General features: G+C 46.8%; 1 protein-coding gene across 2 annotated transcripts in view; it reads left to right on the forward strand.

Moving 5' to 3' along the window:
- Positions 1 to 537: 537 nt before the first annotated feature.
- The window catches only part of ELL (elongation factor for RNA polymerase II), a 55,741-nt gene continuing 40,804 nt past the window's right edge, over positions 538 to 15,474 (forward strand). For both annotated transcript variants that reach the window (XR_007767687.1, XM_050910688.1), the window contains exon 1: positions 538 to 672. Coding sequence is in view for 1 of the 2 variants with exons in the window: in XM_050910688.1 (XP_050766645.1) it covers positions 538 to 672 (135 nt within the window). In the remaining variant the exon portion in view is untranslated. The remainder of the gene's footprint in view (positions 673 to 15,474) is intronic.

Below are 15,474 nucleotides of genomic sequence, written 5' to 3' on the forward strand. Positions count from 1 at the left end.
GCTTGGCTCTGGAGGGACTTGGCAACCACGGAACTGCACCCTGGGGTACCCCAAGGCCCTGCTGGGGAGGTGGGGGGGGGAACCTGGGGCCTGCGGGCCCTCGCTTGGGGGGGGGATGCCCAGGGGGAGGCCCGGGCCTACAGGCCCTGCCTGGGGCGGGGAACCCACAGCCTGCAGGCCCTGCCTGGGGGGACGCCCGGGCCCCCCAGGCCGTGCCCGGGGGACGGGGGATCCCCGCCCGCCGCCCCCTCTGCTCGGGGTCCTCCAGCGATGGAGGGCTGCACCAAACCGCCCTCCCCGTCATGCCCCGCGGCCCTCGTTTGCATATCCCCGCCTTCTCTTCCCATCTCCCAATCTGACGCGGCGGCCGGCGGGACCTGGCCAATGGGAGCGCGCGCTGCCCACCTCCTCGCCCCAGCAACAGGCGCCCCAGGTGGGCGGGGCGGTGGCCGGACGGCTCATGAATAATGCATAAGGGGGCGTGGCGGCGGCGGGAGGCCCCGGCGGCCCAGGCGCGGAGGGGGAGACGGTCCCAAGATGGCGGCGCTGCAGGCGGAGCGCGGGTACGGGCTGTCCTGCGGTCGCCTCGGCCGCGGCACCCGCGTCTCCGTCTTCCACGTCAAGCTCACGGAGAGCGCCCTGCGCGCCTTCGAGAGCTACCAGGCCTGTAAGGTAGGGGCGGCGGGCGTGGGGCGGTGGGCACGGCCCCGCGGCGGGCAGGCGGGCGGCCGCCACGAGGCCCTGGCCGGAGCCCCGCGGGCGGCACCGGCGGGGTTGGCACCGGCGTCGTTGGAGGGGAAGGGAGGCCTCCTCACGGGGTGGGGCGGGGGGGGGGGTCCGGTCCTGCCGCTGCGGGGTGTGTGACGGGGGGGCGGACCCCGGCGGATAACCGGGGAAATGGGGGGGGGGGGGGGTGTCGCTCGGTGTGAGGCCCTCCCCGGTGAGAGACTGAGGAGATGCGGGGGGCTCCCGGCCCCCCCTTCTGCGTGAGTGACCAGGGAAACTGGGGGGGAGGCGATCCCACCTGAGGGAGACCGGAGGGGGCTCGCTGTGCCCCGCCGGTAACGCCCCGGGGGTACCCCGGTTCCTTCCCCCCCCCCCCCGCGCTGGTGTTTGAGGGGCCCCTGTGGGCCCCCCTGGGTAGGTGACCGGGGAGGGGTCATGATCCTCCGGTAAGTGCCTGAGGGGGACCGGGAGGTGTCGGTGTACCCCCCCCCAGTAACTTGGGGGGACCCCAATGTCCTCGTTGTCCGTCCCCCCCTCCGTGGGTGACTGGGGGACCCGGGAGCCGAGGTCTCGGTGCCGCCCCCCGGTAGATGCAGGGGGGGCAGGGGTGGGTTCTCGGTGTTCCTCCCGGTAGGTGACTGGAAGCCGCCGTCAGTTCCCGGTAAGTGGCTGGGGGGGGGAGTGAGGGACGTCGGTGCCCCCCCCCCCCAGCCGGTGAGCGTGTGAGAGGGTGCGGCCCCCCCCCGGTGAACGTGACGTGGGTTTCCAGGGCCCGGGGGGGCCGGTCTCGCCCCGTGTCGCGGTGGGGTGGGCTGGGTCCACCCCCGGTGCTGGCAACCTAGGCTGGGGGTGGGGGTCCCTCCCTCGCTGCTACCCTCCCCGGGGTGCCCGGTTGTGTGTGTCCCCCCCCCCGGCCCGGTGCTCCGCTCCCCAGGGGGAGGTGGGTTCAGGCTGGGGCTGTATTTTGAAATTTCCAGATTGTCTTTTCCGAGATATTTTCTTGAAATGCATCCAGAGAGCTTATTAGTCATGTAAATAAAGAATAATGGCAATACTTGGCATCTGTCGTTAGGATGGACCCGAGAGGGATTAAAAGCTGTCCTTTTTCTTATAATTTTATTTTTTTCTTTCCACCTCTGATCCTGCGAAGAGCGTATCTGTCTCCTCACCTTGCCAGGGAGCTGGGGGAAGCTGGGAACCTAACCCGTTTGTCATTAGGAGCGTCCTGCCTGCCAGCTTCTGTAGGATAAACCATATGTTGTCACAACACTATTTTTAATTTAGGGTGTTGGTTACATCACATCACTGAATTGGGCAATTTCTGTATGAGGACGAAGGTAATTACTGTACCAGGGTTTATCAACTTGTATTTTAATGAGTGTTTATCAGCATTATGAGAAGTCAGTAGCAATAAGTGCCTTGGATAGACTGAGTTACTAGCTTTTTTCCTCCAAAAAAAGAAAAAAAAATCCAAAGAAATGCTTTCCTATATATTAGGAAAGCCTTTTCTTTTGGGGGAGGGAGAGTAGGAAGACTACGGGCAGCTGTGTTAAATATTTTGGGAAGCTATTCTGAGTCCGTGTCACACATGAATAGTGGTGTTTATTTTCTAAATGAAGTCTGGTCTCTAGATTGTTTGGTGGCCAATGGCCACTAATGAACTTTGCTTCCTTCACCGCCACCCAAAAGAGAAATAGTCAAAGGCTACTGGTGATTAAATGGGCAGGAAAGGATAAGGGCAGAAGAGCTCACTTGTTTGTACAGTGAATAACACAACAATTAGTGGGCTATTAAACACATATGCTCATTCTGCATTTGTTCTATAAACAGTTTCTCCAGCTTGTTGAACGTCTCTGTTTCCTCTGAAACGCTCGGCTATGGCGATGCCAAGAAGCGACTTTATAACACACCTTCGGAGCCTGTGTTTGTCCAGTCTAGGCTCTGATTTAATTTTGGTCTGCAGTAGGTAAATGGAAAAAATTTGCTAAGGCTTCTTCTGCTCGGTTTGGTTTTAAATGTGGTATAACTGACGACAGCATTGTGTAATATGTATAATGGCCTGGAATCCAATACTGTTGTTTGTGTTACCTGAAGTCCAACATGCGTGCAGTCTGACCTGTTTTATGCGCCGGGATAGCACGTCGGTGCGATTTCTGCGACAAGACTCTGTCTCTTTGCCAGAACAGGCAGGGTAATGTCTTCAGTTGCTTGCTTAAGTTTGTTCTTGGTCTAATAATAATGTATTGGGATTACATAATCCAAAAATGATCACCCAGCCGGGCGAGCTGCCATTTGTTTTCACTGTCCCTTGTGCCAGAGCAGTTGCGTTCTTGGTGTGGAGCTGTACCATGTGTGGATCAGGCAGCAGGACTATGGCAAAACAGATATTTGTCTTCTTGAGTCTCTCCCGCTTGGGTCTCTGCTAAATTGTCCGTATCCTGGTGAAGAAAATGGTCGCGGGTTCGCATATCGATGCCCAACTCTGTTTCAGCAAGCTGTTTCTGTATCATGTACAGAGAGCGTGGAGCTGCTGCTGAAGAGGTCCAGATCACAGGGCTGCTGGCTCCTTGCGGTCCTCAAAAGGATTTCTGTGTCCAGTAGCGGGGGGTACACTCACCTGAAAGAAATACGAGTCTTAAAAATAACACCAGCTTCATAGGGGACGCTTTAAGATGTTGCCCGTCTGCTCCTTGTGAAACTTGCTGCCCCTGAAACTGCTTCCACACAGTTGTGAAACTGTGAGCGCTGCCTGCTGAGCTCCACAGCTGAAGGCTGAGCGGTGGAAAATGTGTCCCAAGTCAGTTTGTCCACTGATGAAATGGAGCCGGTCTGGTGTGTTAGCCTAAAACAACTCTTGGTTCTCCAAGGAGTGTAATTCTATATTAGCTTGCCATTTTCTGCGTTCCCTTTGGGTGTGTGTACAGGCTCCGTTTAAGCCCTCCCAACCCGCCAAAAAAAGCAGGGCATGACTTTTCCCCATCTCTTCGGGTCTGCCTCCAGCTTTCTTGCTGGCCGTGTCCAGGTACAAGGGAACTCCTCATGCCCCTGCCTTGTTTTCCTCTTTCATTCTTTATCCTGGACCCTGTCCTCCACGCTTGATGATGAGATGTTGTATCTATCCTCACCTAATACACCTAGGTATGTCTCCGTCCATGGCATTCATCCTTTGCTTTTCACACCCGTTCTTCTTTAGCAACATCGTGGGGGTTTCTGGGTAAGTAGAAATCTCAATGCAGAATTTAAAATGCTACACAGCAGACCCGAATGTCGCTTGGCAGTAGGTACATCTCCTCACGGTATTGTGGTGTAGGTGCCGATGGCATGTAAACAGTGTTAGGCATATTCCTGGAACCCTTACCTGGGAATTTCCTGACTTTCATGTATTTATTTTAAAAGTCTCTTTGTGGCTTGAGGAGCGGTACTAGTGAGCTTGTGTGATGGATTGTCTTTGATAACGAATGACGTGACTGCAGTTGCACACCTTTCTCTATTATCTGTAGCTTATGTGTTGATCTAACCATAGCTGATGGAGGCCAGGCTCAACTCAGCTGCCAGCCCTAGTCCTGGCTTGCATGGTAGCCTCATGATTTTAGGAGGATGTAAAGAGGGTCGTAGCATCCCTGCTTCGGTCAGTGCATGATGCACCAGCTGAACAGTGCCTCCTGCTCCCGTTGTACCTCTCTGCCCCTGCTACAAGGAGTATTTTGAACTGAAGCCACCGGTTGATTCACTGGTGAACTTTGGCAGATGCACAAATATTTATTGGGGGCTAAGCTGAGATAACCAAAGCACATTGCCCCTGTGCTCTACGAGCTGAACTGAATTTTGGAACCGTGGTCTGACAGACATGGCTTCCCAAGTCATCTTCCCCGTGCCTTCTGTGCTCTTCTTAAACCGACTGTGACAGAAGTTATTTCTCAAAGGTTAGGGTTAAACCGACCCCTTGTAGTCACCGCTTATTGGAAGAACTTTTTCAGACTTTGCTTTTAGAGCAGGTTGTTACAGATGCCTTCATCTTGCTGTGTTTAAAGCACGAAATACAAAATGAAGGCTCCTGCTGTCATTACAGGGTCTTTAGGGTAATGCGTATTCATGCTGACTTGGGAATTGAAAGCTGCTTGCAGGTGTCAGGAGGAGAAGAACAATCCGGCTTTCGAATCAAAATTCATTGAATTATCTTAAAGCTTTTTGCATCATTCCTCCTTTCCTGTAACCTGTTTTTTCCTGTCCTATTAATTCACTGATGCCGTAGTCCGTCAAAATTGAAGCTATTACGACATCGGGAACATGAGTCGGTGACATGACTAAATGAATCAGAGGAGGCTGGCTGGAAAGGAAGCTCATTGTACACGTACATCTCCTTGCAATCAGCAAAAATGGGACAGGATATGCAGAACATACTGAACTGCTAAACTCCTGCTAAATGTTCTTAATGTTGACCTGAATGTGGCACCTCCCATTTGAAGGAAGGGGACAAAGAGACATTTAACATTGTGCATGAGGAATGTTTTGGCCTGTGGCAGTTTCCTTTCAATTATTTAGGGTAGCTTTTTCTCTCAACCATATACCATTTGGATCTGCTCAAATTACAGATTCATCTCTATAGTTTTCAAATTGCATGGGAAAGAATTGTCTGTAATTTACATCTAAAGTGACGTACAGTTGCTATGGGTTTCGGTGGCAAATTATAAACCCATTATGCTTTTTTTTTTTATACTGGTGGTAGCAGACTACAGAAGTAGGTCTAATTGGTGACGTGCCAAGGGAAAATAGAAAGTTTGTGACAGAATCCTTGTGACCGATGGTGCTTTTTTTCAAACGTGATTTGCTTTTTATCAGCAGATCATACGACACCATTAATCGGAGAAGTTGAATTTGAGCATTAATTAACTTTTTGCTCTCTAGCAATACTGGGGGAAGCAAGCTTGAAGATTAACCCCTTAGATTATTTTTATGAGGCCAGGGTTTATTTTTAAGATATGCAAGTGGAGTGTTCTGGCACTCATATCAGTGGCTCTAGCAGCTGGATCCTGGCGATCGTATTCATTACCCAGCAAGACTAAACCCTTGCTCCTTTTCAGCATATTCTATAGTTGGTTTCTTCTTCCACTTAAACAGCAGCAAAGGGAGAAAGGGAAGCTATTAGAATTTTTTTTACTTCTGTCTGTAGCATATCTGATCAAACACAGTGTGCAGACGAGTCTCTTCAGAGCGGTCTGTCTCCCAGTGACCTCTTACCTGGCCAGCGTGTGCTGCAGCAGGTCCTGCCTCGAGTGGCTTCTGCGCTCGCTGTGAGCCAGTCAACTCGCAGAGCGTGGAGTCTATGGGTGCTCCTCCAACATCAGGGTTTTTTTCTGAACCCGTCTGAAGTGCTCTGTCCTGTTTAGTTAGTTTTTGTCATAGTGCTGCTTGGCAGAGGGATGGTGACTGTTGAAATAGTTCACTTGCATAGTGCCGACTCTGTTGGGATAGCAGAAGAGCCTTTATTACTGGTGAGGGAGGGGAAGTTTTGTTTGAAAAAGTATTTGAGGTCTCGTTAGTAAATGAACGTGTTATCTCCTAAACAGTTTGCACATTTCAAACAATTTAAACTCGGTTCTGCCTGTAAGTTGTAAGCATAAACTTGTGAAGCATCTCCAAATCCCTGGTGTTTGTGCATGTTGAAAAATGGGAAGGGACAGACCGCATGCGTCACTCTTGTACTAATTTGTGCCAGCTAATCCATGGGAGAAGAATACATTTTGGCTGACTTAGTGGTTTTGCTGCTAATGCACAAGAGAATGCATTTGAATGGATGGAGTGGCTGCACGGGTTTAGGCAGACTTTGAAGAGATACCATATGTCTGGGATCCTGTACCAGATACCCTAATTTGTGAATACGGTCATGTAATATACTGACTTTATGTGGGTTTTGGGGAATGAGAGGAGAAGTTGAGGGGCGAAAAGTGGTCATCAGCTCAGCGTCATAACCTGCATGCCATAACGTCAGGGAGTTTGAGATCAAGTTACCTCTGAATAATTAAGGTTAATGCTGTTTCTGGAGGAACCATTATCTGGAGTGAACTTAATGCTAATGAAAAAAAAAAAAGCCTGATAACCTGAACTATGCTAATATTTTATACAGGGTGGGTACAGAGGAGACATCACCAAAACTAGGCTTCTAAATTCAACATGCCTTAGCTTGACCTAGATGTATTATCCAGGAAAGGAGCTTGGATTTGCTGATAAGAAGAGTTTTCTATAGTAGCTCATGTGTTGCTTAGAAACATCCCATGTACATAAGGCAACTTTTGCACACCATGGTAACCTAGTATTGCCTTTTGACTGGCTTTGGGGGGGGTGTTCAAATAATTTATATAATAAAGAGCATGATAAACCCTTCAGCAGCTGGCTTGCAGAGTGGTGGTGTGTATCCCTGCTGCACTGGGAAAGCAGACTTCCAAAATCCAATCCTTTTTGCATTGCTGCAGCGAAAAGGCAGTCTAGAAAAAACACTGCTCTGTGCACTTGGTCTCTCCTTTCTTTACATTGGACTAGTGCCTTTTTTAATTTAAAGAAACCAGCATTTGTTTAACTCAGAAAGAGGTCGCCGCTTGTGAGCATGACTTTACTTAGCTGCCCACCTCCACCCACCTTGAGTCTTCCCTTATCTGATACAGTCTGACTGCTGTTAACCCCCTGCTCTATGCAGCAGAACTTTTCTTGGCTTTTGTTATGCAGGAGAGAATACTTTAGCCCAAGGCATTCATGGAAAACCAAGATGTTTTACTTTTCTTCAGAGTCTCTTCAGGCCAGCTGCCACCACCAGTTACTCTTTCTTCTTATAGGCAGAACCTGCAACCATCCAGGGAGGGTCTGGGCATGGTCCCGGGGCATACTGCTCTGCAGGAAAGCAGGTCATCGCAGGAGAAGGCTGGAGCCAGCGTCTTGAAGGAAGATCTGTGCATAGCGCTGCGAGCAAAGGCTTGAGTCGTACTGCTGGCTTTGGCCCCCGTTCCAGACCACGTCGTTGGGTTTAACGGTAGACGCAGACTTTCTGCTTTAGGTTCCTGTCCGTATGTGATGGGGTTTAGCACGTGCCGTGAAACTTCCTAAAAACAGCTAGTCGCCTAAACCTTTGTAGTATTTAGGTTTCATCAGTACAAACGTCCTCTTGACTACTTGGCTCAAATATTTTGGGGCCCGTGTAGTTTAGCTGATACTCCATGCTTTGATAAGAGCAACCACCTGACACCCATGGCAGTTTTGTTCGTACAGGATCAGTGCTGCGAGGATGGTTCAAGCTAACTGTCATTATTTAGCAAGAGCAGACGTGTTACTTAAAAGCCTAGCAAAAAGCCCAGCAGGATGGAAGAAATGCTAGCTCAATCCGTATCACTATGCCCAAAGGATCCATATTTTCTACAACCGAGGTGGAAGACGCTAATTTAATCTTTCTTCTATATTCTTACCCACTGAGGGCCTGTTCTGTGATGGGCTGCAATCAATACATTATGTGCCAGTTGTGGTTATTTGAATCATATTTCCACATTTCAGTGTCTAGACTTTATGTTTGTGTGAGTTTTGTTGTACCTTTCCAGCTCCGGCGCTGATTTCAGTTGTTTTTGGCTCCTGGTTTCTATGAGAAAATCAAATGGACTGTGTTTCTGTCTTTCTCAGTCCCCAAAAAAGAAGGGAACAAGGGAATTGGCAGAACTTAATTTTTTAAGTTCCTTTGCCACCATTTTTCTCTCTTCTGAGAGAATCTGTGTGTGGATGAGTTGGGTTCTGCCATTTGGTGACTAGCAGACGAAAGCAAAGACAAACCACTGATGGCTGGAGATAAATCTCTACCTGATTCTTGCACTGAGAAAAATCTGCTGTGAAAAAAGGTATGATCTTGGTATAGGCAATCAAGGCTAGAAAGAGTGAATATGCACACATGTTTAGAAATTAAAAAACTTGATAATCCACAAAGAAAGAGCATTTGTTGAGAGTGAAGCAGCCTTTTAATTGACTGCAGCTCCTGTTCTTCATTTTTAGCCAGCAGCTTTCTTGCACTCGCAGATATTCAGGACTATAGAGTGACTCTATGTACATTCAGTGAACAGGAGGGTTGGTCTGTGTTCAGTAAGTCTGAGTTTCTCTGTGATGCTCAGAGAAGTTGATAATGACACGGACCTAGATTACATTAACCTCACTGTGACCAGAAGGTAGGACAGGCTTCAGTAACGTTAACAGTAACTACCAGAGGAAGTACTGACTTGTGCAGAAAATAGTGTGTAAACCTGAGCCGAGACTGTATTCATTTGATTCTGAAAACAAAGCTCCTGGTATATAGTAAAGTGTATTATGGATAAATTGGTGAAAGGAAATAATGTTCCCAACTCATAATTAACTTGTAAAGCTTGCTGCCATGAAATTTAAAAGGCTTAAGTGCATCTGAATAGCATGAAAAATTGGTCATATGGTATGCAAAGAATAAAGGCTGTGGTTACGACTTCTCTATGCATCTCTGCCTGCGTATCGGCTGTTTGGCTCCCATTTCTCCCCTGGTGATTGAGGTGATCCAGCTTGTTGCCAAAGCCATGGCTTCACCTCTTCCAGGGAGCTGAGCTCCATGCAAACGTCAGTGTAAGTTCTTCCATTCCTTTCAGATCCAGGATTCAGTGGATGCTTTTCAGAGCCCAGGATGGGCGGAGTAGCAAGGAAGCAAATTTTTCCACCCTGCCTGAGCTTGGGCAAGCAGAAGCCATATAAGGCAAGTCAGTCAGCTCTTGCTGGGCTCACCTTTCCACGGGGAGGCTGGAGAAGGGAGCAGCCCTTGCTCACAGGGAGAGCGTAAGGTCTGCTGGTCCTTTGAAGTTGTTCCCTGTGCATCTGACAGTTGCCGGAGGTGTGGTGTGGCAGGCCTGATTAGGTCGCAGCAACTCATTAACTCCCTGACTTGTGGGGCTTTAGCACGCTGTCCCAAAATGAAGGCGTAAACTCATGATTCAGAATGAAACTGCTATAAAATGACTGGATCTGGGAAGAGGTTGAGGCAGGTCAGAGAGTGGAGCAGCCTTCTGTCACGGGGTTTCTTCATTTCCTTCAGCTGCGTCTGATGCGGGTGCTGCTGACGACAGACTGGGCCGAGCAGGACTTTGCTCTGAAACGATAGTTCCTATGTCATTAAAATAGATTTTTGAAAATACCGATGGCACCTGGTCACGCTTCCAGGGGCGTTCAGCCGTCGGAGCCGGTGAAGCCCGAATCGTGACCTCTGCTGCTGCTTCTCGCAGAATTAAGAACAACTTCTGCTCCCATAAATAGTCTCTTAAGAAGTGCGTAGGAGCTCTGCTGACCAATTTCTTTTGAAAAGTGCTTTCAGTGACACCTGCAACAGCGACCTCGCTCGCCGTTTCCCCTCTGCGTGCTTGCCAGGGCAGCCATGTTTTGATGGGAGCGTGGTGGTCCTGTCCACAAGCTCTGCTTCCTTCTCTCCCTATAGATATTCAATAATAAAAAGAACCTTTAGTTATCTGTGTACTTACATGCTTTTCATGGTCAGGATTTTTTGGTAGGGAAGTTGCTACGTTGAACGGCCATCCTCACCTCTACATTCCCTAATGCTGTTGAAGAGGTGAGGATGGCTACCCTGCAGTTTCTGAAAGCTCCTGGGTTCTGTGCAGCTCAGAGATGGTCTGACACATGTAATGGATGGCTACCAATCCTTGTCTTTATTCCAGACATAAAGTGTGGTTTTCCAAAGGAGAATGATGCAGCTGAGCAAGTGTATTGTAATAAACCAGTTCTCCCAGCCTGGAGTCTAGGAGCGGACCCATGCTGACGGAGAGTCCCGAAACACACAGCTTTGCTAGGGAAGCGGCTTTTTGTTTAATCTTTAGAAATGTGGAAATGGGAACAGGGAGGTAGTAATGGATAAAGGATAAAGTAAAACATACTTAACCTTTATGAACGTAAATGGGATATCTTAGATCTGTTTGAAATATGCACTTTAGTTGACATGGAATGTAATGGTGATTAAAACCAATTGCAAACATTTTTCTGGAGGCGTGATTCTGAAATCATTTATGAATTGTTGAAGGACTTTGTTCTTAATGCATTAAAATGGTGCAGTAGGGATCACTGCATTAAAATCTAGAACACTTTCTTTTTGGGTTTCTTAACATGAAAGAAAAAAAAAATAGATTTGTTACCTAGAAGATTTGATATTACAGTGTCAGGCATGTTTCCATGACCTTCCTACTGAATCTCTGCAGTCATTTGCACTGGAGATGTATCTAATGTAGGTGCCGCCTGCATCTTGCTGCAAGCTTTAGCTCTCATACAATTAAGGCCATTTAACTCAATATAAAGGCCTTTTACTTGTCATTAAGACTAAATTTACGGACGCTGACAGCAGGAAGAAACACACTTTTATTCTAACCTCAGATGGGCTCAGTTAAGAAAGCAAAACGTTTCAGCTAACTAGAACTTGCACGGATTGTTATATTTAGACCAAAAATTCTGGTCAGACAATTAAGTGCCGGCTCAGTGGCGATACCACTTCTTTTGCATGTATGAATTAGATTAACTGCCTCGACTCACTCTGTCAGGCAAGAGAGATTCTCTATCTTAATGTATGAAATCTCTCGGGGCTTTTGGGCTTGGACCCAGGGAGTCTTTTTGCAGCTCTGTGGTCAATCTCTATTTAGTCAGCAGAGGTGGTATGTTTTTACTGCTCTTATCTGAGAATTTTTCATGTTCATTTTTGGAATTTGTTATAACCTGAACTTTCACAGGTGTCCTTGCGGGGAGCAAAGAAACATCAGACTTTTTTTTTTTTGGAGGTAGATTTTTGCCAGTTTAGAAGAGTATGTTCTTTCTTTTACTGTTTGTCGCTTTATTTTTGGAACAGGTTTGTTACCAACCAGCCTGGCAGTGCAAATAAAGACATAGCTGAAACAGTGCGGGTTCTGTGCTTCTCGCTGAAGGAAAGGGAGTACCTCATTTAACTCGGTAGTGGCTTCTTCAGGCGGCTGCCTTCACTTTTCTATCGGAGAAAGCTAGCACCCCTGGAAGATGGTGTTTGCGAGGAGGCTGTTAGCAGCACTGTGTTAGCAGAGGGTATGTAACACTATGAGGTTATAACGTGGTAGAAAATCTAGTGGGGTTGTCTCGCTCAATACTTTCAGCTGGATTTTTTGTGGGCAGCTTCCCTGGGTGATGGAAAGAAAACTGGCATTTGTGATTACTTTATCACTGACTGCCCCGTGAAGACAGTGAGATGGCAGGAAATTTCAGTGACTCGGTGGCGTCCCTGGTGAATAGTGAGTTTCTGTTGGGTTGTGTTCCCAGAGTCCCGTTCAGCGTTGGAGCACCTCTGTTTGCCTGAAAGCCAAAAGAAGCCGTGTCTCAGCATCTTGCTTTAGCTTTTGAGGTTGGTCTGGCTCGTGGGGTGTTGGTGGTCAGATTTCTCTGAGATGACTTTAGGATCCTGACTCTGCTGACTTTGGTTTATCGTAGCCTCTTCCAGCAGGGCTGGCTCTGACTCCGTGAGGAACGTCTGAAGATTGTCTTAAGTAGAACTTTGGCAGACTAGTAATTACGCTTCCCTTTAAGTGTCAATAGGATATAGTTGGGCACAAGGAGAAAACTGGTCCAGGCTTGTTTTCCTAGGCTCAGCAGTGTGTATGTTAGGTGAGATTTGTTCTGGGATGGCTGAACGAGTTCGTCAATCTGATCTCTAAATTGCCTTTCTATATTTTTCTCTTGCAAGAAAAGTAGTAAAGCTGTGTGGAAGATAAGGATCATACTGATGTTTCAGCAGCTCGTTTAAGCCATCTTATGAGCACATAGGCAAGTGAATCAGCCCTGGTGTCTTAATATGTCCTAAAATAAATTAGACTTCTGTAAGCAAATTTGGTGAGTTAGAATTGCTGTATTTTCATTAAAAGATTGCTGTGGAGAAAACACTCTTTAAAATTCAGCCTTAGGGTTGTGTTGTTCATTAACTGATAGTCGCTTCTGTTTACCTTGTGTGATAAGTACAATGTTAAGAATGGCTAACAGTGCTGATGCCGTCACAGCTGCCCTTCAGAGAGAATTGCTTTCTTTTTTTATGGCTTGGTTTACTGACAAGTGGGTTTTCTTGAACTAAAATAAATGCAAACAGCCAGAACGTACCTCTCCTAATCATGGAAACCAACTTTTTTTTCTGTTCTTAGCAGCTTGGTAACGCTGTTCTCGGTACAAAGGTCATTTAAAAATCTGACATGTCAGGCCAGCAACATACTGCTTCTTAATGAGGCTTAAAACCAGCGTGTAGCTGCCTGGGGGAAATACATTCAACTCTGGAGGAGCAGAATAGAGGAGCAGGAGGGAGACATCTGAACAGGTTATTGGGATGGGATCACTCTTCTTTCCTGCACCAAACCCCCTCTATCTCTAGGTAGCCCTCCGTACCCAAGTACTTGCAGTTCACTTGCGTAATGGGGTTTTAATTTTTCTCTTGTTATGCAAATGAGCACAGGTGTTTGACAGCACATTCGCGTTCTCAGAAGAAAAGCAACTAAAATATCTTCCAAAATACACACACACGCTGTTTTAAAATGATTTCTTCCTGTATTTCAGAACTTGAGATTATCTCCTCCTAGCCTTGGCTTCTCGCTGCCCCGTAGCCACCATTCAGCAAGACAGCGAGGAGGTCCTGCAACGCCTCTGTTACTTCATCACCGTCTTGCTTAAACCCTCCCATCCTTCCTCCCCAGGATGTCACTTGACATTGAACTAAAGCTCTTGAACCTTAAGTTCCTTGTTCTCTGTGAAGCTTCGTCAGTAGTTTGAATGTCTGAGGGCTTTTGCTCTAATCCTGTTCCCCAGCACTTCAAGCTCCAGTACTGGAATTTCAGCACCTTCAGCCTCGCCTCAGTCTTTTCGGCTCTTTGACTATTCTCCAGTTAAAACTAGGTCAGAAATAACTGTCAGCTTCTGATATTTCACTATTCCTGTTTTATAAGTTGTAACCCAGTGTTCCCGTGTCTAATCGCTTGCTTTAATTTTAACGTACTAAGTGTCTCATCTCGCTCTGCATGAGCAGCCTGACATAGTAGAGCTGGTAAAACTCCTCAAAATAACGTCTTGGCTATAAATGCAACGTTACCTTGATGGGGTCTGAAAAGGTGAATTATCTGTTTGTTACATATAATGCCTAAGATGCCAAACTGACAGATATTTTTCCACAAGCACTCTCTAACTGTACATTTGCTGGCAGTTTGTGTACAGCCAGTTTTCTAGCTGTAATTAACCAGCTTCTCTTTCTGTCTGAGTGGCTTTTTAACCTGATGGGTGAAAGAAAAATAGCTTTAAAAAAAAAAAAATCAAGTAACTGGAAACCCGCAGATTGGCGAGGAACACAGTAAAGCGGGTATGTTGGAAGTCATTTAAAATATTTATTTTTAACTGAGAGTTCTAGCTGACTGTACCCATTCAGCGTTTTTATAAGACTATTATTGGAATGGTGCTTGAAGTCTGAGCCGGAGTGCCTCAGTATTCAGTAAATCCACCTGGTGTAATTTAAGAGTATCCTTACTCCTTTCTTTTAGACAGACTTTGAGCTAGCTAGCAATATTGGAATTCTTAGGCATTCTTGCATAAGTGGTGTTTAAATGAATTCTTACTTTTCAGTATAGCTTAAAGGTTGTGGTTTTTAAATTGTGCCTGAGCTGTCGTTTCTAAAAAGTTTTCCAGAATGGCAAGTTGTTTTATTAAGCTGTTCTTAATATACTCAGTTTTCTTCTTTCATGTATCTCCTGCTGCTCTGTGAACCTCGTCTAGGGTCTAAGGATCCCTGGGTTGGAAACCCTTGGCGTGGAGGTACCAGTGCAGTCTACCTCTTGCTTACAGACCTGGATGGTCTCCAGTAAATGCTGCATGAAGTGGCGGTGTCTCCGTATACCACCTGGGAAATATTAGCTGTGTTTCACAGATGGAGGAGTTTCAAGCCAGAGGTGAAATGCTTTATATAAGGTCACAAAAGGAAAGCTTCTGACGGAGGGCAAATAGAACAAGTCTCAACTCTAAATCTGTAGTCACTTTACATCACTTCCACAGCATGGCCTTCAGCCTCGGATGCAAGAGCTTGGGTGTTTTAATCAGTTATGGAAACTTTCTTTATTTATGATGGGGATGAGGGGGAGTTGTTTAAGATGTGCTATCGTGACACACTTTTCTGTATCAATTTGGGAAACATTTTCTTCTGATAATTGGGGATTTTGTACAGTGCAAAAGCTAAAACCAAAATATTTGTAGTACATATACTTGATACAGCTGGTTATGGAAGAGCTTTCTTTTAACTATTTAACTACTCTCAGCTCTAAGCGTGAGGCTGACTTTTTCATCCACGTCTTAGGTCTGGCCAGCGCAGTGGGAATGTGTGTGCTTTATAGTTGTTAAAGGTAAAGACTGGTCAGATAAAGAATTGTCCATAAGCAGCTTTTGTAGGGTAGCAGTTCAGAAAAAAACATTAACTCTTGTCTTGGGTTAAGAATGATGATTTTATGGCCTCTTGGAAGATGCTTGGCTGGAAAACCTTTGTATTATATTTATGTAGCAATATGAGAACTAAAGGTGAGTTGCTTCAGTTACCTCTGCAGTGGTACAAGCCCTCTCCAACTTCAGCTGCTGACCCACATAGCAGTTCAGGAGAGGAATTTGGCAGAATAACGTGTGAAGTTTGAAATAAGAGAAGCATTTAAACAGAATGTAGCTGGCCAGAAGAGTAGG

Source organism: Gymnogyps californianus, chromosome 24 (genome assembly GCF_018139145.2).
Source record: "Gymnogyps californianus isolate 813 chromosome 24, ASM1813914v2, whole genome shotgun sequence".
Lineage (NCBI taxonomy): Eukaryota > Metazoa > Chordata > Aves > Accipitriformes > Cathartidae > Gymnogyps > Gymnogyps californianus.